At 35.4% G+C, this 26,752-nt stretch overlaps 1 protein-coding gene across 10 annotated transcripts in view; it reads left to right on the top strand.

The window, feature by feature from the left end:
* The window catches only part of DMD (dystrophin), a 1,193,355-nt gene that overhangs the window by 867,575 nt on the left and 299,028 nt on the right, over nucleotides 1-26,752 (top strand). For all 10 annotated transcript variants that reach the window (XM_054050408.1, XM_054050369.1, XM_054050393.1 and 7 more), the window contains one exon: nucleotides 5,976-6,211. In XM_054050408.1, the coding sequence (XP_053906383.1) occupies nucleotides 5,976-6,211 (236 nt within the window). The remainder of the gene's footprint in view (nucleotides 1-5,975; nucleotides 6,212-26,752) is intronic.

Below are 26,752 nucleotides of genomic sequence, written 5' to 3'. Positions count from 1 at the left end.
AGTGAAAGTAAGAGCTATTCTTTACATTGAGTGAAAGAAGTATCTAAACATCCTTCTCTTTAAAGAAATTTGGAAAAATGCATTGTACAATAAACAGCTTAGCCAAATTTCTATATATGAAAAGGAGGACACCAAGAAAATTCTACCAGATCTTTCCTATGACAGAGAAAGATATATCTTGGAAAGCTGACACTTAACTTTATACTACCAATTTATAGTTACCATGTTATTTATTAATCTATTAATAGTAACATATTAGAAACCTTAAACTTTATGGTTATTTTTCAAATATAGTAGTACACATTCACTTGTAAATATTTTCCTTTTCCTTTAACAGTTTTTAACCTTCGCTTTCTTTTAAATACGTAAGAATTATTAGGTCTTTAGTTTTGGTCCCTTTCTTCAGCTCAGTACACAGACTATTTTAGATCTAAACTTTAACTGATTTCATAAATGATCAGCTACTTTTTTAAAAATTGTAGTAACCTAATTTATATTTATTCCATAATGACTTGTTAGAATCATTAAAAGCCTCTTGCATATAGAGGAAGTGTAGGCACTTAACTTGTATTTTAAATTGATGACAATAGCATATAATGTGAGTGTTCCCTAACTGTTCATGAAAGTACAACAAGTACTGTTACCCATTTGTACTCTATAAAAATTACTATCTATGAAATATCAATGACATATTTATGAAGTAATTTTTTTTCTAGGAATTGTTTTTACTAAATATTCAGGGCTAAGACAAACAGGCCTTGGTCAATCTGAAATTGGTGTTTTATTTAAATAGAAAAAGACTCTATTGTCTTTTTTAACGTTGAAACATTTTTTTTGTCTTTAAAAGCTGATTAAAATGTTAAGAAAATGTTAGCTTAGAGATACAATGCTCTAGACTTAATTCTGAGTTCAGATCACCAGAAAAAAAAAGACAACCAAACATCCTTGCTTTCAGGTTTCAAAGTTAACAATGAGTCTAAGGAATAAATCAGTCTCAAAAGTGTCTTCTCAGCTCTCTCTCAGGCAGGCCTGCTTGGAGTTTAAGAATATGAATGTAGATGCTCAAACCCTGTAGAAAATCAGCTGGAATGATACCACCTAAGAAAAATGTCAATGGAAAAATACACTTTAGTAGGTATAGATCTTCACCTTCGTGCTCTTGTGGAGTCTAGTTGTTCTCAACCAAGTTCACAATGGGAATGTTTATTTGGCCTGTCAGTAGAGAAGGCAATGTTCCTTGCACTAAAATAACGAATTCATTGAGCAATGTTGTCTGTGCATATTTCACAGGCTACAGATATTCTTCCTCTCTCTTCCTCAGAATGAGGCAGATGGGTTTCCTTGACTAAAATAGAAATTAAGTTTAGTGGGTATATGTTACTATTATTCATTTTATAAAGGATTTAAGGCTGGCATATGCTTTAATTGGTACTGCTAACCATGGAACTAAATCCCCAGGCTAGACATGCAAATTGAATTAAAATTTACACCCAGTTACTATGTTACTTCTTCTTTGTCAAAAAGCTTTGACCTGGTAGATACAGTTATCTTACATAATTAAAGCTTCAACACTATTTAAAACATTCACAAGGATGGCTAGGAACATTCCTGTGAACTGAGTCAGTTTTGCTTAAGGACTTCGGCTTAAAAGAAAGTATTGAAAGGGGTTTGAAGCTTTTGGGAGTGTCATTATTCCTGTCTATTCTGTTCCTGTTCAGTACCTAAATAAGGAGTTTGATTTGTTCAGTTGACAGTTTGACCCTGTCTTGAAACTTTACACTGAAATAAGCAGAATAATAGAAAGGGGGTGGGAGGGAGTGCTTTCCAGCGGTTGACCTCATTTTGTTTTTCGTATGTCTACATTTGATATTTGAATTTCAATTTCATGACACATACCTATTATTCGCACTCTTAAAGTGTAACATTACATGTTTTCAAGATGCAAAAATTACCAATACATTCTTGACTTTCATCCGGTGTATTTCAAGGTTCAACAAGTTGAAAATCACACCTAGTTCAGAGTATTATTAGATTTGTTTTCAGCTTTTTGTTAGACATTTTATTTTTGTGTTTAATTTTTCTCCTATTATTGTTCTATATTGTTTCTTTCTTTGTTAATCAGCAGAAAGCACTAATGAGAAGTTAACTTGGAAGCTACAGGTTGATGTGGTTTAAAGTCTTAAATTATCATCGTCCTTTTCATTTTGTGGTTTATCATATCACAGGAGTGAAATTATATAACTTTTAATAAATTGAAAGATTAAGCCCTTAGTTGTATTTCTCGTGTGTTGCAGTAAGATAGAATTTGATACACAGGTATTTGGGGGGGGAAAAAAAACAAACCTACTTTGATTCTAGTTTTGCATTTATAAATTAATTGTCCTGGGTAAAAAACAGAAAACAAAATCAACACCAACAAACTATCCCCTTAAGTCACAGAAAGTGGTCGGTGCAGTTATGGATAAATTGTTTCACAATGAGATCTCTTGCTACATATTGTGTAATTAATGTTGATTTATATTTCTCAATTAATTTTAATCAATTATTTATATGCTTCTTTTGAATGAACTGTCATATCTGTGCAAGCATGAAAGAAAGAGAAATAAGGGACAGATGTACTGTTTCAAATGGTGTTTTTGTTCTGAGGGGAGATAAATGTCAGAAGAGAAACATACTGTGCAACCACTTTCTAAAGGTGATTGCTATAAATAGTTTGATAACTCAAATATTTTAACTGTTCAATCAAAGTGAAAGAGGTTATTACCACCCTCAGTAGCTGTAGATAACAAATCTTGAAGCTTCTAAGAAAATAATATATTTTTTATTAATATTTATTTATTTTATTTATAGCTCAAAGAGAAGAGGATGTAAAACTGCCTCAAACACAGAAAGCGCTAAAGAACAATGTAAAACTAAACAAAATAAAACCAAATAAAAAATTCCAAAATCTATAGCAAATGATGGTATATTTTGTTTTCATTGATACTGTTCATTGCACATTTTTTGTCCTTAAGGCAATTAAATGACATTGATCAGACACAGACATGCTCAAGGACTTCTCTGCCATTTTCTTCCCTTGCTGAACAATGGTGAAAGGTACAATAGCCTTCTGTTTGCAAACTTCATAAAAATACAACCAAGGCATTCCCATTAGACTACAGTTATTATATTGGCAGAAATACACTGTGTATAATTCTGAGGATATTAATGATTTTTCCCTGACCTTTCTTGAGCTGACCTTACTTTCCGGGAAGAGCAATGAGATGGAGAACATAATAACTAACATTTTGTTTTCTCAGTGATTTCCTAGGAGTTATTTTAAACCACTGAAGTTTGTAAGCTCTAAGTGCCAACTCATTTAAACTAAGTAGCTGCTAGTGATACATTTTTTTTAACGTTGACATTCTTTTGTAGCTTCAATGTACATTAGTAAGTGGACAGAAATAGTAAGTGAATCTACAAACAAAATAATTCTTGTTTGTATGTATATGAAAAGTAACTCTAGTGCAAGTTCCATTTGCCATAAATGATCACTGTGTAGTTTCCTTTCTCATTGCCTTACTGATTTTATTCCAGTGTTCATCAAGCAGAGCTAATTTCTGCTTTCTTTGCAAAATTTGGGTAAAAAGAATAGAATATGGTAGAAAATATCTGGAGTAATTTCGATAGAGATGAAAGAAAACCTGATGAGTGCAGATTATTATTTTTAATCATCCACATTTGTGTGTAAAAATGTAAGCAGTGAAATAAAAGAGAAGGGAAGAGATCCTTCAGAGTTATCTGTTTTGTTTTTGATATAAAAATCTGCCAGTCTTTAACTGTACAAGATACCTTATTGTAACAAACACTGTGCTGCTATACAAAACCCTTCACAAACCTCTTTCCATGTCATGAAAAGATATATCCATTTTCTCATCTGTTTGTGTGGTTTTAATTAAAAACTTACTGTGTTAGAACAGCCTTGTACAATAATTAATTCACTTCATAGTCATCTGCAGGTATGTGATTTAAAGTACAGAAAGGAAAAGAATAAGGTCTGAGCTTCAGAAATGCATAATGATATGCATGGGTAGATAAATATATTTAATTGCAGTGTATGTCATTGGAAATCATCATTTGCAGGAATCATTTTTGGTATAATAATATTGCCATTTATTCAAGACAGATAAATAATGTCTGTGTTAGTTGATTTGGTAAATTGTTTGTAATCGTACAGTATTTTTAATGCTGACAGCATCTTATAGCACGTTTACAGTTAACAGTCATTTAGATGCTTCTGCACAGCTTTTTTGCTTTCTGCAGTACTGAAGAGGGTCACTGATTCTCCAGTGAAGTAACTCAAAACTTTTCTCATTAGTGAAAAATAGCTGCTAAATTCCTTGGCAAGGTCAGTTAATGTTACTGATGTTTTAATGTTTTGAGTGTGTTTATGGCCAAACTATTGAACCCTCACCTGCTACTTGAATTTTCAGAGTTCAGACAGACTTTGCTGAAATGAATGCCAATGGGGAAAAGCGTCAGGTCCTCAGATGTAGTAGAAAGCAAAAAAAAACACAAATGACAAAAACCCTTACTGTACATGGGGTGACACTGTTTTTGTTTGTTTTGGTTTTTTTTTCCTGTTAAAGACAACATACCTCACAGGAAGACTGCAGGAACCAGGTTTTCTCCATCCTGTAAGGAGACTGAGGAAAATGCAAACAAACAACTTGGTTCTTTAGAAATTTGCATTAGGTTTGCAATGATCCTATTTTGCAGTTCAGTATTAGAAAATGTGGGGCATGCTCTACACATCTTTATTTCAGCTCTCCTGGTTTTGGTTTAGCTATTGCATCATTTTGGGGAGTTGATTCAAATAGAGATTCTGTAGCTACTCTAAAGAATATGTATTTAGACTCTGTTTTCTAATGATTTAGCCCCTCCGTGAAACAACAAGCTTTCCTGTGTTTTCCCTATTTTAATATTTTCCTTGTTTGGATGGACTTTTTAAAAAAAAAATGAGAAAAAATTAACCAAATACAATTCAGTATAGTCTCATCAGTTGTAATATTGTGCATAGTTAATTGTATTTGCCTGATTAACTGGAGGGTAAAAATAGCCAACACTTTATAGACATATATTTGTAAATATCAAAAACTGAGAGGTAAAAATCAATCTTGAAACTCTGAAAGATTTCATGTCACATGCCTCCCTGTCCAATGGTAGCTGTCTGTGGCACCTCTCATAATTTTTGTCTGCAGAGAAAAATGCTGTGCTTCAATGTTGGGTACTACCCAATGCAAGCAGTGGAACAGAGTCTTTAAAACTCAGGTAATAGAGCAAGAAAGGACACAAAGGAAAAAATGTGTCCATTTTCTCCAAACAGGGAAAAAAATCCACAAATATCCAAATAATAGCCTATAGTATTTTCAGGTTATGAGGAAGAGAAATAAAAAATCGGCCAAGGCTGAATTTCTTGTTGCATAAGCTCCCATGTTGGTTACAGAGCCTATGAGAAATCCCTGTAGGTAACAATAAATGAGAAGGTTGTCGGTGAGACGAATTCACAGGTGCAGCGTGACTGGAGACTGAAAGAAAAGTGTTTCTAGACACATGGTTGTGCTGTGATACATGGGATATTGCAACCACATTTTTTTTTCAATCTGCCTCTAGCCTTGGTAGCTATTACATTTTTGAAGATGACTCATGTATAGCAATAGTTTGGTGACCTTGAGCGATGGGTTCTTATTACGCTGAGATTTTTGCTAGTGTTACTATGTCCCACTGGTATTTTGAGGTTAAAATTCGAGTGTGCTGGGAATGCCAAATGTTAAGCATACACTATTTACAGAAATACTGTAGGAAAATTAATTCATATATTCTGTTAATTTTAATTTTCGTATTTCTTTAATCTTTCTACTGCATAAATTCTGTTGCTGAAATAAACATTTATCATAGTTCATTTATTCAGTAATTTTAGCATTTTTTTCTTTCAGTAACTTCTGGTGAAACTGTTGCTGTGGATACACAAACCAGGGTAACCAAGGAAACAACCACCTTCAAACCAGAAATGCCATCTTCTGTGCTTTTGGAGGTTCCAGCCTTGGCTGACTTCAATAAGGCATGGGCAGAACTCACTGACTGGCTTTCTCGACTGGATCGAGAGATCAAATCTCAGAGAGTGATAGTAGGTGATCTTGATGATATCAACGACATGATCATCAAACAAAAGGTATGAGAAACACTGATTTTTCAAGTTGAAATCCTCATGATCTTTTTTCTGTATTAAATCTTTTCAACGAGGAACACAGGAGAGATAACAGACTGCAATACATGCAGTTGTTACTTGAGCTACTTTATCCCATAAACACAATTATTGGATTAAATGTTAAGATAATTAATTGAGGAAGACAGCAGATTTCTTTCTATTGCTTCATCTGATTGTGCTGTAAGAGTATGCAAGCCAATGGCTGAAATATAAACCTCATGATAAAGAAAGAATTGTCTAGTAAGCTCCAGGTTGCCACAAGGAAAGATATCCTATTTCATACCTTTTCTTATATTGCTTCTGTAATAACTTTGAAAGGCTCCTATCCTGCTGCTGTTGGGGTATGAAAAGCTCCTCAGTTGTCTTAAAGAGAAGAACAGCTCATTAATGCAAATGTTTTGTCAGCAAAACTGCATCAGTATTACTTATCTTTGATAAAAAACAGAAAAATATGGAAATATATGTGCAAGAGGGGGAAAAAAAGGCTAAACTGTAACTTCAGCTACTCAGTAGCAATAAAAGTAATTTGGTATTATGCAGCTTGAAAGTAATTACCTGCCTTCTAGATTTAACATTGCTCAATATAAAAGATTTGGCTTGCCTGTGCAAAACTTTTCAGTGTTAAATTTCCATTCAGTTCAGTTCTAAACTGAGTTTAGGACTCTGTGTTATAAGATTCTCTTCTTCCTTCTCCTACTGCTACTAAAAAGTCTGATTTGTTTTAAGGAAGATTTTGACATTCTTTCTTTTTACTTAAAGTAAAAAAGACAGAGAAACAATGGACGCATTTTGCATAGTATCTGTGCTAAACACTTTTACAAGAACATGTATATTAAAATATGCAGGTGTCTCATAGGATTCATTCTGCTTCTTTTGTTTTATTTTCCTTTTTACAGTGGTTTAGACTTCCTATTTTTGAAACTTTAAATTACCTCATCTTCTATATTAGTAAAATATATTCTTGATTAGTGATCATAATATTTACTGTGCAGAACTATATAGCATTTTATTAATTAAAATATCGTTAAAACAGCATGGGCATCTTTTAGTAATAAGTAATAGTTGCAATGTCACCTACACGGGACACTAGATTAAAATAACTTTTATTATGAAAAGGTTGAGGGACAAAGGAGACTTCTTTGCATGCTATCTTTTTATCTTTTTCAGAATTGTTTTGTTTTTAAAATTTTATGTTGTTAAATACTTGGTTCAGAATTATAAGTTTTTTGTAGTTATGCCTCATTTTAGCATATTATTCTGGCAAGCAAAATCCATAGCTTGCTTCCTTCTGTACATATGAGATCAAAATATAAACTCTTGAGAATTTCTATTAATGTTATCTCTGGTCCAAAATTAACTGGTTTATATCTACATTTCATCTTAATTTTGGGCTGAAATATATTAGCTGGTTAAGCAAGGACTACTGCAGGGTAGCCTTGTCTCTTTTTTTTTATCCCATGCTGTGCTCATAAAAAAACTAGCAGGAAAACTCTTTTTTGTTTTGCTTACCTCTCTAATTGGCTGTGCAACATAATGTGACATTTAATATATTCTCTGATGAAATAGAAGAATCAATGTCTAAATATAGTCTGCAGTTCTGTTAACTGGCTCCCTCTTCTCTAATGATCATATTAACATCACTTAAAATGAATGTAATGAAATTTTGATTGTGATCCTAAGTCTGTCACTGGGTTATTAGGTAAGATTAGGAGACAGAATTTTCAAAACTGACAAATAATTTTAAGTTTCAAAAAAACCCCCACCCTGCTTTCTAATGTATAGATCATCTACAGCAGTATGTGAGCTGAGGAAAACGGGTGTGAGAGTACTTGGATGTCCTGAAAAGTCAGTCCAGATATGATCTAAGTTGGGAAGTCCTGCTTACCTTTCCAGATCTATATACTCTGTAAAGAGATCATAGTCATACCTCTCCTGTAATTGTGATTTAAAGTTGTTGAGGGTCACAGTATTGCGTTGTGCTCTGTTTCGAGAGTTAGTTGTACCTCTGCAGGAATCTCAGTAAGCTCTAATAGGAGTTCCATCTTAGTATATTGACTTTATTTTTTTTAAACAGTTTTTCAACTTTAGATGTAAAGTACCATCTTAACACAACTGGCTGCTTCCATTATAAAATTTCATCATTATAAGCATACATGCTCCATGAAAGATGTTTTATTATAATTTATTATCTCTAGTTGCTTACCCAGAATATAGACCACTTCGAACTGCTTGTCCTGTTGTCCTGCTACCAAGTTCTTACTGTTTTGGAGTTTTGTTTCTACTTCATACTTCTTTGAAAACAGAGAGCCATGTTTCTTAAAAAGAAATTGAAATGTCCAAACAAATATTTTAAAAACAAAGACATGCTGTATCATAGTAATGTACGTAACATTTTCCAAATCACCTGCATAAAAATAAGTGACCTTATGTTGTCCTTTCTCTCATAGTGGCATGTAATGTTGTTGAAGATGACTCCCTGAAAAGTTTTGGTTAAGTTCATTTCAGTTTGATTGTCTCAAGATCACAGCCACTAACTCTGCCAGATTTTTCCTCCATAAAAGTTTAAGACATTAGCCCTGAATCATGCTTTTCTTGGAAGTTATCACAGTGAATTGATGCTCTTGTGTGAATAGCATGTAGGAAGATTAGCTATTGAACAAAACAATACAAAAAAGACAACTATTCTAAAAAAAGCTTGGTTTGGTAGCAGTTCCCTTTAATGGAAGAAACAATACAACTGAAATTCTCCTCATTAGAGGAAAATTATTGTATTTTACTTATCTGCTTGAAGACTGATGTTTTGCAGGATTTGATCTGCAAGGAAATAAATGTAAGGCAGGTGACTGGAGACTCATATGTTGTTTCTTTATATAACCTTTTTGACAAAATGACAGAATACAGTCTGCACTGTTCCTTCATTTCACTGTCCTTACTTGAAAATAATCAAGATGTTCTATATCTGAAGGTCAGTTGGGGATTCTTCATAAAAGAGAAAACCGTGAACAGAGGAACAAGATGATAAACTACATTTTACTACATTATGGAAATGCTAGAACCTCTTCTTACTTAAGATGCCAAAAAGTCTTTACTCAGAAATTCTGCTTAGGCATCGTATTTTGAGGAAGGTTTGCAGCAGGAATGGGTTTCTACTCTAAGCAGTGAACCATGGAAGCTGTGCAAAACTTGAAGATAATTAACAATACCATTCAAGGAAATCAAATACTATGACCTCATTACATTTTTAATTCTGTCCATGGATTTTGCTAAGGCAGGCTGTCCATCCAAACTTATTGTAATGTATGTTACTGAAAAAAACCCAGCTTTCAGTTGTACTGGATGAAAATAGGTTTTACTTAGTAAAAAGCATAATAATAATAAGTAATCATAGAATGATAGAATCATAGAATCACCAGGTTGGAAAGGACCCACTGGATCATTGAGTCCAACTATTCCTAACACTCCCTTAAACCATGTCCCTAAGCACTTCATCCACCCGTTCCTTAAACACCTCCAGGGAAGGTGACTCGACCACCTCCCTGGGCAGCCTCTGCCAGTGCCCGATGACTCTTTCTGTGAAGAATTTTTTTCTGATAGCCAGCCTGAACCTCCCCTGGCGGAGCTTCAGGCCATTCCCCCTTGTCCTGTCCTGTGTCACTTGGGAGAAGAGGCCAGCTCCCTCTTCTCCACAACCTCCTTTCAGGTAGTTGTAGAGAGCAATGAGGTCTCCCCTCAGCCTCCTCTTCTCCAGGCTAAACAACCCCAGCTCTCTCAGCCACTCCTCATAAGACTTGTTCTCCAGCCCCCTCACCAGCTTCATTGCTCTTCTCTGGACACGCTCCAGAGCCTCAACGTCCTTCTTGTGGTGAAGGGCTCAGAACTGAACACAGCACTCAAGGTGTAGTCTCACCAGTGCCAAGTACAGAGGGAGAATAACCTCCCTGGACCTGCTGGTCACACCGTTTCTGATACAAGCCAAGATGCCACTGGCCTTCTTGGCCACCTGGGCACACTGCTGGCTCATGTTCAGTCGGCTGTCAACCAGCACCCCCAGGTCCTTCTCCTCCATGCAGCTCTCCAGCCACTCTTCCCCCAATCTGTAGCACTGCATAGGGTTGTTGTGCCCCAAATGCAGGACCCGGCATTTGGCCTTGTTAAACCTCATCCCATTGGTCTCGGCCCAGCAGTCCAGCCTGTTCAGATCCCTTTGCAGAGCCTTCCTACCCTCCAGCAGATCCACGCTTCCACCCAGCTTAGTGTCATCTGCAAACTTGCTAAGGGTGCACTCAATGCCTTCATCCAGGTCATTGATAAAGACATTGAACAGGGCTGGTCGCAGTACCGAGCCTTGAGGAACCCCACTTGTGACCGGCCTCCAGCTGGAGTTAACTCCATTTACCACCACTCTCTGGGCCCGGCCATCCAACCAGTTTTCCACCCAGGAGAGTGTGCGCCTGTCCAGGCCAGAGGGCTGACAGTTTCTGAAGCAGAATACTGTGAGAAACTGTGTCAAAGGCTTTACTGAAGTCCAAGAAGATTACATCCACAGCCTTTCCCCCATCCAGTAGTCGAGTCACTTTGTCATAGAAGATGATCAGGTTAGTTTGGCAAGATCTGCCTTTTGTAAATCCATGTTGACTGGGGCCCAATCACCCAGTTCTCTTGCATGTGCTTCATGATAGCACTCAAGTTTACCTGTTCCATGACTTTCCCCAGCACTGAGGTCAGACTGACGGGCCTAATATTACTAACGAACATGAGTACAAACAGCTTTCAGTGCCTACTTTTGCTCATTGGTTCTAAGTGTATAGGTTGGGTCTTCTCTGTTAGGTGTAGTGGAGGGGATTAATCGGAAAAAGGCATTTATGTGAAATGAGACCTAAGCCAAGCTAGTTACTGAGACTTTTAAGCAAAGAGGAAAAGATACTTTGAGGTAATGGTTTCTGTCATCCTCAAACAGTTATCCAAAAATATTCAGATAATTTATTTCTACTCAATTAATTTTTCGCTGTTCAAAAAGTAGGTTTGAAGTTCTGTCAATTAGAGAGGTAAACAAAATTTGAATGAAGAGATTGTTTTCACTATTAATTACTGAATTGATTTTTCAATAGCTGAGGATCTTGTGCAGCTGATGATACCAAAATAACTGGTTAGGGAAAATATGGTGTTATAAACTCTGCAGTTAACTAGCTTCATTTGAAAAAATGGCCTTAATTGACAGTCCCCTTGTTTGAGTTTTTTTTTTACCTGTCCTTTGCCATGGTTACATACCATGCATTATATTATACAACTGTAATTCTACATCCATTTTCATCTGCAACCTTACAATTGATATTCTAATAGCTCAGAAGAATGGGAAGTTTTCTGTCCAAACTGTTTTCCATAAATTTTTGTGGAAATAAAAATATAGTTTTCCAAATTTATATCCTGTTCTTTCACAAGCTGCTGTAATTACCAAATTAAAATGGGTGAATCTGTATTACAGAGCATGAGTCATTGTACTTTAAATATGCCCATCTTGAATAAAACCTTATAATTACAGCCACACACATTTGTGTCTCTCTGTATAGTTTAGATCAGAAGTGTAAGATATAGATAAGGTGAAGTCCTCAACCTTTTGGGTAGTTCACTTCAGGTTCTATAGATGTGTGAAGAAGTTTCATGTTAGTGACATAAATGTGAAAAGGTCCATGTATAACATCTTCAGATAATGGACTGTTAAAGAACATCATAGAAATTTTTACACTTGGAACAGAGTGGTTTCCAGTTTAATATTCTGATGTGCTTAAAGGGAGTTCATTAGTCCAGAATCCAGGTAAGTTGCCAGTAAGTTGGGTCCTGATATTCGCACTTTGAAAATCTGTCTTCAGGAGTGTATTTGCCCCACCCATCCCTCTGTGCTGTCATACTACCTTGAGGCTTGTTTTCAAAGTGTCTGTTCTCTACAGACATTCTCTGGGGTATTGTTGGACCAGGATTAACTATCTTCCAAAGCAGGGCTGGAGCTGAGACTGATTCTGCAGCATATTGGAGGGTTCATCAGCATTTTAACGCACCTCCTCTGATAGCAGAACCCTACACGTGACTTTATGGCTTAAATGGTGTGCAAAATGTCCTTTACCACTACGAATTTCACCATAGGATACATTTGTTCAGGAGACTGCTATTATTATTTTATATATATTTCAGAGTGTTATTATTTAACATGGGATGTCTATTATAGCAGAATTGTTATTTTATACTGTGTCATGCTGTTAGACTTTTAAAATTAATTCTAATTTATAAGAAGTACTGGAAGGCTGGTTTCAGTTTTTGAAGAAAATATAAAGCTAATAAATGAATACATTTCTAAATATATTAGGAAATGTTAGAACTACAAGGTTGGTATGCTGAAAGATTTTAGCTTTTTTTATAAAAGAGAGGAAAATGAAAAAGTATCTGTCAGCCTTTAAGCCTATTCTTACAGGGTAGAAAAATGCAGCAGGATGCTCTAGAGGGTCTGCAATTCTGAATGTTTAGAGAGAAAGAGGAGGGAAAAAAAGAAAAAAACCTCTGCTAATAATCTGGAAGTTGGACCTCAAGGGATATAGAATATGTGTCAGGAGACTCATATTTAATACTTTGTTGCACAAAAAGGTAGCTGATATTTTAAAGTAGCTTAGCCAGCTCATTAGAGTGTGGTAGAGTGTGTATTTGTTTTCTGCAACAACAAAAAAGCTGTCTAAACACTGTCTTTGGGAGAGTAATTAACAGTGATTACCTTTTTTGTCTATAATGTTAATTACTAGGATGTGCATAAAAAAATTACCTCTAAAGATCTGATTCTAAACTCATTGAAGTAAAAAAGATACTTTTATTGTTTTTCAATTGGGTTTCAGTCAGGCTGTAAATCATCAACCAAATAAAAAAAAACTTAATACTACAGTTGTACCTAAAGATAACTTTGCTCTGATTGCTTTTATTGGCCTATTGTGAAATAATTTGATTTCTTTTTTTCAAATTTATGCCAGATCAGCTTCCAGGAAAAGATAAAACATCATGATTAGTCCAACTGGCATCTTGTTGAGTTCAGCAGGGAAAGGACAAGAGTGTAGGAACTCCTTTTCATTTTTGTTATATGTTTATATGTTGAGTGTTATAAGTATGCATTTTTTATTAGGGCTGCATTTTTCAATAGCAAATATATTTTTCTGTATTTCTAAGTCTGACCTATCTTATAAGTATAAATGACCTATTCCATCAACACTGGGACCTTTACCTGGCCTACTCTTTCATCCAAATCAGCCTTTTATTTTGTGCGTTTGCATTCCACAAGTATGTGAAACTCAGATCTGGTGCATTGGGCCCTCTACAAACACACTAGGCCTATGAAAAGACTTTAAAGTTATGTGCTGTCCACAATGTGGAGCATGGGGATATCCTGCTGTGCTGCAAGTGTAAAATCTGCTTAATTTTTTTGTGAGTTCTGTGTGTGCCCAGGCAGCTAAAAAAGCCTGACTAGATGCTGGGCTGCATTTAATAAGACCCTAGTCAGTACTTTGAGGGAAGTGATCGTTCCCCTCTAACCATCTGTGAGACCAACTCTGGAGTTTTGTGCCTACTTTTGGGCTTTCCAGTGTGCCGGAAAGACATGGAAGGAGTGCAGTGCAGGGCCACCAGAGTGGTCAGTCTAGAACAGTTGATATATGAGGAGAAGCTGTGAAAGCTGAGCTTGCTCAGACCGTGAGAGCTCAGGAAGGACCTTATTGCTGCTTACAGTCACTGGATGGGAGACTGTAGAGAAGCCAGACTCTTCTCAGAGTAAAAATTGTTTATGATGAACTTAATGAAACACCAAAACAGGATGTCTAGAGATGTAGGTTCTCTGAGCTTGGAGATACTCAATAGAAAACTGGATAGGGCTCTATGTGATCTGATGTGACTCTCAGTTTGGCCTCATTTGGGCAGTATGTTGGGCAAGATATTCTCCAAGGATCCCTTCCAACCTAAATTATTCTATGATAATATGTGGATGCTATTCTCAAATAACAAGGTTGTATTGTATACTTTGTCAATGAAACACACTTTAAAGGAAGGAAACCATGGGTTTATGCCACTTTTGCACTCCTCCTACCTCAACTTTGATTTGCTTTTAGAGCTGGAGCTGTCCTAATAGAATTTATTTAGATCTCAATAGTAATGAGGATCTACTAAGACTGTTGCACAAGTGTTAGGGGGCTGTATATTTGTACTGATATTAATATATGTTATTAACAGTAGTAACAAGAAAAACTAAGAGTGGCTTTGTTTTTGTTCATAAATTGTGGGGAAATATAAAAGCAGCTTGTTTCTAAATAATGATGCAATGTATAAAATTCTAATCTAGTTGTAATCATAAAATGCAAATTAAAACTAGGAAGAACTATTGTACATTTGCTCATTTTGTGTTTGAGGAGGTGGAGCTCTTCTTAGAGAAATAAGTTTTCATCTGTAAGAAAATAAAAACATCAAATCCCAGCAGACGTTCCTAATGAAACTGATCTTGAAACACAGTTCTTTTATGTGGAAAAGAAAACGATCCCAGAATTTTAACTACAAAAATCTACTGTCTTGAAATGTGCCCTGTCGGTTTCTTGATGTGCTAAGGGTACTCTGATACTTCTATAAACACTGCTTAATACTAATATAGATTCAGGGATTTGCTAGCAGATGGACAACTCCCTCTGGTCAGCAGTCTCATTATCATCCTTTTTCATGAAGGGATAGTTTAAAAAAATCTCACTAACTTTTTTAAGCTATGGAATGTTGCAAATAACTAGTTTCTAGTGACTTAGCTCTTCTGCAGTAAGACAAATTCTCAGAATTCCTTTTTCTCTTTTCCCAGTATAATACTATAATAAATGTTTGCACTCGGAGAATCTCTTATGGAGAGTTTTCTGTTGATTTAGATGGATGTATTGTTTTATAACACTCACATGAAGTAATCGAAGCTAGTCAAGTAGTTGACTCAAATGTAAGCAGAAGGCAGACATCTAACTTACTAAGGCTTCTGTTAAATATTAAATATTAAGAATTTATGCTAGGTACAGATGCTTGGAAGTGAATGGTAAAATTTTTAAAAACACTGTAAGAGGTATAAAGGCATATTTGTTTTCAGGGGCATGGGTCTTGAATATTTTTCTTCATTCCCTAGCCATTGTACATATTTATTCCTTCGTGTGAACCACAAGGCATACATTGTTACTAGATTTAGGATGAATAAACCGTAAGTTCCCGTGGTTCTGGGGAGGGAGAGAAGTAATGTGAGAGAGAATTGCATCTCTCGGGAACCTTGTATTTTGGGGGATCGAGGAGAGAGGGACGATGTGCTCTGAATTTGCCTGTCTTCACTCGCTTGCCCCACCTTCCTCTTCTATACCTTTGTAGAACAAGGCCAATCTGTTTTCTGTTCTCTGGAGTTCCCTTTGGCCCATCTCTTGTTCAATATATTCTCCTTTCGTTTCTACTAAATTTATTTTTGCTGTGCAGAAGATGAGGAAATGATGTCTGATTTTGTGTAATGCCTCTAACAGCTAGTGTCTTTGCTAATGATGATCAATATGTTGAAGAAACACTAGATTCTAGTGTTCTTAGATTCTCTTTTTTTCACTAGCTGATGGTGGGAATGGGAGGGGTTCATAATTTTACTTTTTGTTTTGTTTGATAATTTTCTGCTGTTTCACTACAGCAGAAAATAAAATCTCAAACATTTGTATCTGCAGACAACAAATTTACAATGTAAATAGACAGAATAATAACTTTGTAGGTTACTGTGCACTGCAATGAAATCCTAAAAGTGACTGAGTACACATGGAGCTTGAAATATGACAGTAATCCCATTAAAAACAACAACACTATATGTTTTCCTCAGGAAAGACATTAAAGTATTTTCCTGAATTGAACCAGAGAATTCAGCTCTTCACGCAATCAGGTGCTGAAGGAGTACTTAATTAAATGAAAACTGGTTTTGTTGTAAATATGGGTTGTTTCACATTACTCAGGCCTTTCATCTGTCTCTGTTACTAGCTGATACAATAAGCCAGTTAATAAATCAATTCCTAGAAAAGCATTCTGCTGCTTTTGTGCACCATTGCTCTTATTGAGCTAAAAGATCAATTTAACTTATCACTACGGTACCTCTAATGTTTATCTGCTTTTGCTTATATGAAAGGTTTTGTGGAGCCGAATGTGAGTTAAATACATAGAGATTTAGTCACCTCAGCCAGCTCTCAGCTTTCTTTTTAATACTTTTGGACTTGTCAAATCCTCCAGCTGAATTGTTAAATATGGCATTCACACTGGGATTCATGCAGTTCAAACATTGCAGCTATCTACTGTATTTGCTCAAGGAAAGTTTTCCTGTTAGACACTAACATGCAAGTAATTCAGTTCCTGCAGTTACATGCTGCTCACAGAAGTACAGCTTAAGAAAACATAATGCTTATCCATCTTTTTTCTCAAGGGATTGTTGTAAAAATCTTCAATCAGAAATAGTCAATAAAAGGTAGGAAGATCATTTATGGTAAAATGAGCTAAACTGATCTACTGAACAAGGAAAATATATAATGTGCACACCTCAAGAAGGCCCAGTGCTACTGATATTAAGCTTTTTGCTGATGTCCAGTCTTAAAAATAGATCATAAATTTGTAATAAATGTTCTTTGATTCAGACAATTACCATGCAATTATAATCTAGGGTAGATTTCCTTTTAATAAAACAATCAATTGAAGCAAGAATCAACATAGGAAAGATGCTGGAAAGCAAGAGAATTGGTAGTTGTAATTTTTCAGCATCTCACACATCTGGCCTTGCTCATTGATAACAAGAATATGGAAATTGCTTAAGAAGACAAAATAAGGAATAATAAGAAACCTAGTCTGGCCCTAACAAAATATCAAACTAGAAGAAGCAAACTCATTTAAATAATTCTAACTGTTTTCTAGACATGATTTTTTTTCCCTGTATAACCATAAAAAGTTAAAAAAATACAGATTGTGTTTTGAGGTTTTTGTAGCTGTATGGATATACACTCTGATTTATTACTTAGAAGATCATAACTACCTCAAATTCAAGTATTCTAACTTGAATCACAACTTGACCAAGGCACATCTAACTTGTCTCTGAGTAAAAAGAAGCTGACATATCTGTGATTCAGTCTTCCTGATTCTGGAGTGGATGTCTACAATAGGTGAGATGAATTGCTTCCTAAAACAGCTTGGTTTCTCAGTATATGCGAAGTGACAAGCTCAGATATAGATACCTGCACTTGATCTGACTCATCCTTGCCTTTCTGATAGGGCAGTTTTGTACCAGGAAATATCTCTATAATAGAGACACCAGATTCCATTCCACAGGGAGTGTAGTGGCTCTGTGATTGCCCCTAGTCAGATACCTGGCATAACCCTGCAAACCAAACAGGTTTCCTGTAATGTGCAACAGCGAGTTCCCACCGTTCATTAGCACAAATAAGCTCCTGGCTAACCAGACCAGAGGCAGCATTGTTACTCCTTTAGGACATTGGAAGACTGCCTTATTTTTCTCTCTCTCATCTACCTGTCTCCTTTGTTACCCCTGCATACCATAGCTCCAAGTTTCAGTTTAAGCAAACCCCCAAAACAAACCCACAGAAAACCAATTGTCTAATATTAGCAGTAGAAAACCAAAAATCTTTATTTTCATGTTCAAAGTATCTCTTTTTGATGTTTTAGAGAACAGTTAAACACACTTTCTCTGGAAAAAAATAAGATCAGCACTTATTTCTAATTAGAGCATGAGCTGGTTTTAATATTTTGGAAAAAAATAGTTCCAAGATAGCACAAAGATCTTGTTTTATTTCACTTTCCTGTTCAGAGAAATATCTATTATATTTTTTGACCAAGAATCAAGGAAGGTAAAAGAAAGAAATAATAAACAGAAGATAAATGTAAGCATTCTCTGTTTGTGAGGAAGAATGATTTCTTTCGGGCTGTTGTGAGTTACCAGAGATGTCTTACTGTGTATGTCACAGAATCATTTGTTCAAACAGACAGTGTTGAAGGTGGCATAGTGTGGGACTAGATCTCAGGGTAAATGTCCAACCTTTTGACATGTGTTTGACCATCTGAATGGGACTGTTTTTCTTATAGTGTGTCTTAAATTCCTGCTGTGCATCGTGATCAGCACTGATAGCATTTTTAACTGTTCTTATAAATCCTTCTACCTCTTTATGTGTGGCCCATATGGCACATTTCTGTGATGAAAACTGGTATATTTGGCACAGTCCTATAATGACATTCAGATGAGCGATTCAGCTCTGATAAAGTGATTGTGTTTTGCAAATAAATAACAGTAACTCATAAGAATTATTAGCTCGTTTGCTGGTAATGTGATTTCAGGTGAGGCTTATTTACTCTCCTTCCCTTCCCCCGCCTCAAGGTGTCATTAAAGCATGGGATAAAGAACGATAATATAGATATTGGGATATCAAATTAGATCTGTGGGTATTAGATGACAACTCTGAGAGCTTAGAATCAATGTACTGTGAGTCAGTTAATAAAATCAACTGACTTGGCCATTGTATTTTGTAAATATTCCTTGACTAATTTAGAGGAAATAAAATCAGTAAATTTGGTACTAATTTACTAAAGAGAATCCCACAATCAAGAGGGAAATGCTTTGGAGAAAGCAGAAACTGAACTGGAGATGAGCACAGCCAAATGGCCCTTCTGAGCAACAACTGTAAGGTGTGTCATACCATGTTGGGCCTGATGCTATGAACTCAAAACTAGCACTTCTGCTTATTTATACTAAATGGTTTGTTCCAGGGCTATACACAGCTGCAATAATAATCCACAAAAGATATTGTTGATAGAATCGATCTAGAGACAGAAGGGTTTACAGGAAAAGAATTTAGTGGGGTTTTGTACATTTAAATTGTAATACTGATAAGGTGTATGTGGACGGAAAAAGTTACAGATCTATAAATGGTTTCAATAAGGACTTAAATCGTTCTGAGTTGGGGAAAAAGTAGGTGAAATTGTCTCACAGGTCTTATGGTTATGCTGACAGAAACAGGAAGGATGGATGAAACGAAAGTGGAGAATAAAGGGTAGGAAGAACGGTGTAGTTGCTGAATTGGAAAAGTTTGCATTACTGTTAGTTTTTTTTTCCTTTTAGATATAGTTTTATAAAGGTCCATATTGATGAAGTACAAAATTGCAGTGAAAGAGAAAAATCTCTGAGACAGACATGTAGTTGGTTTTTATCTAGATTAGTTTATGCAAATTTAATGTTAGTAAATTTCCCTCCCCCCCTTCCCCTTTTACTGTTAGACTGGAGAATTTTTTAGGTCAAACATCACTTGCCTTCTGTGAATGATATCTAAAAGGCACCTTTCTTTTAAACTTTCTAGCTAAATATACTGAGATTAAGGAAAATTTTGCATGTTGAAACTTCCTTTCAGTCAGGTTGGTTAATTTTGTATATTGGTTTCTATTTTTTATTAGAATATTTTCCACTATTTCGTGTCAGTATTCATATAGTTTGTTTAATTATTAGTATTTTTGTATGAATTTAATAATTTTGTACATCTCTAATCATTAGAATTATTAATATATAAACAAGAATTGTCAGAGTAATCTAAATTTTGCACATGACTTTTAACTTCTTTGGGTGCTCATTACCCAATTCCTTTGAAATTCTTTCATTAAACAAAATTAAAATCATAATTATTAATTAAAATAACAGGACACCCTTTGGAGACCCCTTTGTATAGAATACAAAGGACATATTTTTTGTTATGAGAAAATTGGGGGGGGGTTGTTCACAGTAGGAATCACAGAAAAGTTGTTCTGTTGGGTTTATGTCTCACTGTATACCGATTTCTGAAGTGCATGGGTCATATGATCATTATTGTGCTTTGCTGTAGAACTGGTGTTCGGAGATGCTATTTAAACGATATATAGAATAAATGATTCTTCAGCCTGTTATGAATGATAGGTGAATAGCCATTTAGGTTATCATTTTCAATTTCCTCTCCTCCTCCTGCCATTGCATAATGAGACTTTTCCACTGTAATTATCGTTTCCAGCACAAAAAAAATGTGAAAATAGATTATTTTTTTAGTACTATCTCAGAAGGAGAAAGAATAAAGAGTGGGACTCATTTTCGATCCCCCGTACATCAAAAGAATTGTAATGGATTGTTAAAAATAATGTGGAAATAAGCACTTTTTCACAATGCTCGACAGAAAATGATGATCTTTTCCTTTTAATGTTTTGCTACTGTTTCTTGTCCTTGGAGACATTCTGACTTCATTTCAATCCGTGTCTGTGTTTTTTCCCTTTCTTTTCCAAACTTATTTGAATTTTCCTCATGAGGGAAGCACTGTGAGGAAGGTGACACAGTACAGAGGATTCCAGTTCGTGTAAGAGTTGTCCATAGCATACTGTTGCTGGGCCTTACCTTGATATCTGTCTCGCCGCTAGTATTCTGGTTTAGGGAAAGAATAAAAGTCTAATTGGGAAGAGATTCATTGAAATAATTCAGAAATAACCACTAAGTTGCATGGAGGTTAAATGCTGGAACTAGCTTTTACTTCTTATTTTTCTGGTTTGCAATGAAGCAAAGTGAACTTGGATAGTAAAAGATGGGAATAACTGTGCTGCATTTTCCCAGAGCAATTTCTTTCTGTTATTTTTGATAAGAATTATTTTTAAGACTTTTAGATAAAGCCAAGTGTCCACATCAAAGTGGAAAGCTACTTTTAATGAGACATTCATGAGAAGTCAACGCAGTCACAATTCTGTCCCCTCTAATGCCAGCCTTCCAGGGATGCACCTTGTTACAAGCAGTTTCTGAAATACTAGAGTATACTTTAAAATATTTGTTAATATTCAGTTCTCTCTCTCGCTTCAGTTATTTCAGTGGTCTTAAAAATGCAGGTATTTATGTATGCCTGTCCATCTGTGTTTTGAAAAGGAAATCCAGGATACATGTGGAGAGTGATCCAGGTTGAAAATTGCAACTTTTCCAATTCAGTAATTCTGAATGTTTAAATTTCAATCTATTAGTTTGGTATGGTGTAATGCAAGGAACTCTGTCTCTTAAAAATAATAACAAAATCCCTCCAAAACAGTATTGAAAATTAACCTGTCCATGATAGAAATCTGGCTAAATTTATAGTCTTATCCTTGCAGTTATGGGAAAGAAGAAAGCAGCCTTTTGAAGCATATTAACTGAAATTCATTTTACAATTCAGGGAAGATTCAGTTTTTGAAATGGTGAAAACATAGAAATTTGTTTGGTTTGTGTTGTTAGTAATAGTCAAGAACAACAGAGAAATAAATATCGTATATACCAAGACTGTGTGTGTACAGCATTTTGCAGGGCAAGGGAAAAAGAAAAAAGTGTTCCCAGATATTTTTAGTTGTTTTTAGAGATCATATGTTCCTGACCATAACGTATACAAAAAGGTATTCATTAAGAACATGCTTGAAATTTTTCTGGTTTACATACCAGCTTTCTCTGAAAGGGTAGGATTATAACATCTAACAAATCATACATTTAATTTTATCATCCAAATGCAAAAATTTTTATTATCTCATTCATCCTTTCTGCAGCATTTGTATTTGCCTGTGATACCTGTGAGTTTTGGTCGCCCATATATATTGGAGATTTGCTGCATGAGTTCTTAGGGAAGGAGCTTGTAAACTGTGCAGGGCAGGAATCCTGTCTTCATATCTCTACAAATTATTTAGACGCTGTTGATTCTATTGAAAAAAACTCCAATGCGCTTTACTTGTTTTGATCATATTTCAGCTGCAATACAAATTCCTGGCATATCTCACTGAGCGATGACAAAAACATCTGTAATTCTTATCCTTAGACACAAACTTGAGGCAGATCATAACAAAAGTGATTGTGTGTTTCTTGCTACTGTAACATTAGACATATCATCTGAGATTTCCAAATCATTTAACCATTTGGCCATCAAAGAACTGACTGTTACCTGTTTTGGCATGAATCTACTTGCAAAAGCTACTTTGGAGCACAGTCTCAAAATGACAACAAACATGTATGATGCATTGTAATTATGTCCCTTTCAGGAATAAGAACTGCAGAAAGATTTCTTGAACTTAAGTCTCCTGTCTTTGCATCTGCAGGAACTAAAAATATCTTTTTAAAAGTTTGCTTTTAATATGTGTTTCTCAAAGTATCACATGGAGTTCACAAGATTCTTCTAAGTGGCAATAAAATGCAAAATTATATGTATGCATAATATGAGGGGAATGCTCAGTGTAAATTCGATCAAGAATGAAATGCTATTACATGCAAACACCTCCTGGGCTTGTGCAGAGGTAATGGAGCATAGGAAATAGATAAAGTGACAGCCAAGTGAGGAAGAAGATATGTGACTTTCTCTACAACTTTGTTTAATAAAGCTCTCAGCATTGTGGATATAATGTATTGTTTTGTCTCTATCCAAATCAGCTTAGTTTTCCTTCCATGCATTTTGTAGACAGTAATTTGGTGATAATGGCTTCTTTGCACAGCTCAGGAGTGATGAACAGGAATAACAAGTCAGTTAATAAGAGAATGTGCATGCCTTTCCCAGTACAATGCTCTTCTTTTGAGTGGGTCAGGAAGATGTCATATTTTCCTTCTAAGAAATGTCACTAATGATGCAGTATTGAATATTTAGGAAGAATAAATATGGGATGCCTGTGTAAGAGCGGAACAAAAAGACCTGCCTGTTTTTCAGCCTTCCCTTAATTGTTACAAGCTTATTACTAGTTTGAAACATGCTTTATGAAATCCATAATTCTTGAAGTTTGTCTTGTGCATTATCATCAGATTGAATCATTTTAATCTGTGTTGTAATCTTCCAAAGTGTGCAGCACAAGAGAGAAGCAAATTTGTATTGTACTGCCTGAGAAATGCTGCAGTGGCAGCATGATTCAAGGAGTTAGGATGTTGTCTCCGTTTCCCCCTTCCTCCAGTTCCCCTTGCAATCTGTTCAGTCACAGTGAAGTTATGCCCTTTTACTCCCTAGAGGGAGATGCAGTTGGATTCTCAGATGAACCGCTCATGTTGCTTTAACCTTGTCCACTTTTTCAGACTTTCCCATTTCAGTGGAAAATTGTGATGACTAAATAATTGGAATATGATGCAGACATGGAAAACATTTTAATATGTATCATGTTTACTGATTTATTTTTTTTATTCCTTGATTTAGATAAAAATTCAAGTGTTTGGAGACTCTTCTTGGCAACAGCTAGAAAAGATATTATGTATTAGAAACATAAATAATGTATTATGCCAACATAGTAACAAATCAAACCCTTTTCCTGTTTACTACTGAAAGAGGATCTATTTATAACACTACAGATTTCCCTATAATTTAGAAAAAGAATGAAACATCTTGCATGAGATTTGGCATGAATTTGCATGAGGACAACATTGCTCTTAACAAACATTTTTGCTCTCACGTAACTCTGTATCTAAGTTTATAGATGGGACCACACTTGAGAACATGAGAAATGCCTTACTGGGTCAAACCAGCAAAGTGTCTCCGGTGGTAGCATTAGCACATGTTGGGCAGGGAGAAAATACCAGCCTGGCTGCTTTCTTCAGACTGTTCCCGTAATACCACCCCCATCCCTATCATTCGTAGCTGTTGGATTGGGGATATCAGGAGACACATTACTGCCTGTTTCTTGTAGCATCTATTATTCAGCCTGTTGTCCATGAACTTGTATAACGCTTCTCTGAAACTGCTGATTCCCTTGGCCCTCATAACCTCCTGTGGCAGCAAGCTCTAGATACTCACTACTTGCTATGAAAAGAAGTAATTTCTCTTCTCCGTTTTGAACCAGTTTCCAGTACATGAATGTAACATACTCCTATCCGCTCTTTTCTGTCTTTCAGCCAAATTCAGGAGAGAACCTTTCTTTTTATGTAATATTGCCAAGTTTCTTAAAACTCTTTTTGAGGGAATTTATAACAAATATTTATCTATGCATGTATCCTACCTGAACCAAAGTATCCTTCCCTGAATGTTTGTTGACTTATTTGAAGAAGCCCAGGAATCCCTTTAAGAAAAACTTATGGGTGCTCTTTTGAAGCAAATGACACTTGTTTTAATTTTATTGCTCAGAGTGATTTTAACAACTTGTACCATACAGAGAAGGCAAGCATTTAGACCAGCTGTTGCCAGGATCTGGGAGCCCAGTTTACAGATCACAGTGCTAGAGCAGTATGGTTGAAGCCTCTTGTTACAGTTGCAAGTCCTGCCATCACAGCCTTTCTTATCTCCCTCCTCATAGACAGTTTGTGTGAGTCCTGACTACAGACTCGCTGTATTCTTCAGACTTGAAATATAAATTGTGGGTTAATTATTGAGATTAGGTAATTGATTCTATTTTATTTTTAAGTACTTTTGAATATATAGTAGTAGCCCAACAACCACACAGCCTTTCTGTCCTGAATACTTTGCATCCATATATCACACTGCACACCTATCGTTCTGCCGCTGAATTTGAGAGAAACCTGATATGTCAGTTAACATAAGTTCTTTACATCTTAGCTAAGAATTTGAGGCTAGCAATTTTCAGTAGTATTAAAAATAGAGAAAGGCAGTGCTACCCTGCCATTTTGCACTGTCAGTCCATAATAAATATCATACTACGATAAACTATAACGATAACAGAGAGGCCAATTTTAGAAGCAGTAAGCTAACTCAAGAAGAAATGATTTAGTAAGCTTTGTTCATATTATAGTCAGTCTGCAGTATTGTTTCTAATTCCCCCTTTTCTTTCTTCCATATTTATCAAGTAATGAAAATAAAAATGGAAAATATATTACCTATAGGAAATACGCATGATCATGTTTTTATGCAAACCAACATCTAAAGTTCTGGAAAAAAATGATGCTATAAATTAGTATAGGGCTTTATCTTGTTCTCCATGCTACTTTTTATAGAGTTATTTATTTTCACAAAGGAGTGATAGATATATAGGCCTTGAAGGAGATTCAAAAGGCTGTGCAGTCCAGATTTTTGCCTCAGGCAGGATCAACTAGATTTAAACAATTTCTGACCAATTTCTGTCTAACCTGGTCTTTAAGTCAAGATTTTTTTTTGTAGCTTTGCATATTTTTTCCCACTGCTTTGCAGCGCTTGCAGTTAAAAAGATGTTTGACTCCAACCCTAATATCCCCTGCTGCAATTTAAGCTAATTATGTCACCACTGTGGAAAATGAGAACGTTTTACTCTCTCTCAGAGATAACCTCATATGTTTGAAGGCTGATAGTTCAGTTCACTCTTCTCTAGACTAAACAAATCCTACTTTTAAAATTTCTGCCCATGTTTCTAGACTTCTGACCATCTGTCCAGTCATTTGCAAACCATTCTTTTGTTCATCCAGTTTATTCAGATAGTTAATTTAGTGCTTTGCACTTATTAAATTGGATTCTCAGTTTTTTTTGAAACCACTTTGAATTGTGTTCCTCCTCTCAAGTGCTTGTTGCAGATTGGGTTTTCGTCATTGTAAACGTAAAAAACTCTATGCTTTATTCCATCAACCAAGTCATTAGTGAAAATAGTGATTAATATTAGACTTACTACAAATCTGTATGTAACTTCACTTGATATTTCCTTCCAATATAGTGTCTTCAAGTTATATTTTCTATCAATTCAATTTCCATTGGAATAAAAAATTCCTAGCTTGATTGTGGTAACATCACCTGAGCAGTATTAGAAGCCTTGCTAGGGGCATCAGACAGTACTTCTAGCTGTTGTCCACTATTGGTAAGTTTACAGCTCTGTATGAAAGGAAATTCAGTTGATTGGTTATTATTTATTCTTGCTATATGGTTGACTGCTACTTAGTATTTTTTTCCCTGCTTACAGATTGTTCAATCATATGTTTATGATTAAACTGAGCTCAGAATAATTCACCTAAAATTTCCTGGGTGGTTTTCTATCCCTCTTTCAAAAGTGAACTATATTCATCCATTGCAGGTTCTCAAATATAACTACTAATGGCTGTGAGACTGCCTGAGCAAGTTCCCAAGTATTATAGCTGAAATTTATGAGCTGTCACATCTCAATTCATATTGAGATAGATAAAAACAGTGTTATACCAATAACAAAATTGGAGTTGTTTGTTTATTGTCTTTCACACAGAGACCTTCTGCCTTGAAGCTGTTAGCATAAGGATTAGTGCTAGAGCAAACTATTTTTCAGACTATCACTTCAAAATTTTCAGTGGCTGTCTTATTCTATTTGGGAAAAACATGACAAAAAGAGATTACAAACTTTAGTGCATCTGGAAAAATATTCTCCATCTTGTATAAAATTACAGAAAGTAAATGAGCATTAGGTTTGAAATTCTTGTTGCCAATATGGGGATAACAAACACAGTGTGCAATAGTACAAAAAGTATTTAGGTTCTCTGTGATTTCTTAGCCAAATATTGTCTATTATTTCATATTTCCTGTATATGTATGT

Source organism: Cuculus canorus, chromosome 1 (genome assembly GCF_017976375.1).
Source record: "Cuculus canorus isolate bCucCan1 chromosome 1, bCucCan1.pri, whole genome shotgun sequence".
Lineage (NCBI taxonomy): Eukaryota > Metazoa > Chordata > Aves > Cuculiformes > Cuculidae > Cuculus > Cuculus canorus.
This window is presented reverse-complemented; position numbering and strand designations above follow the sequence as displayed.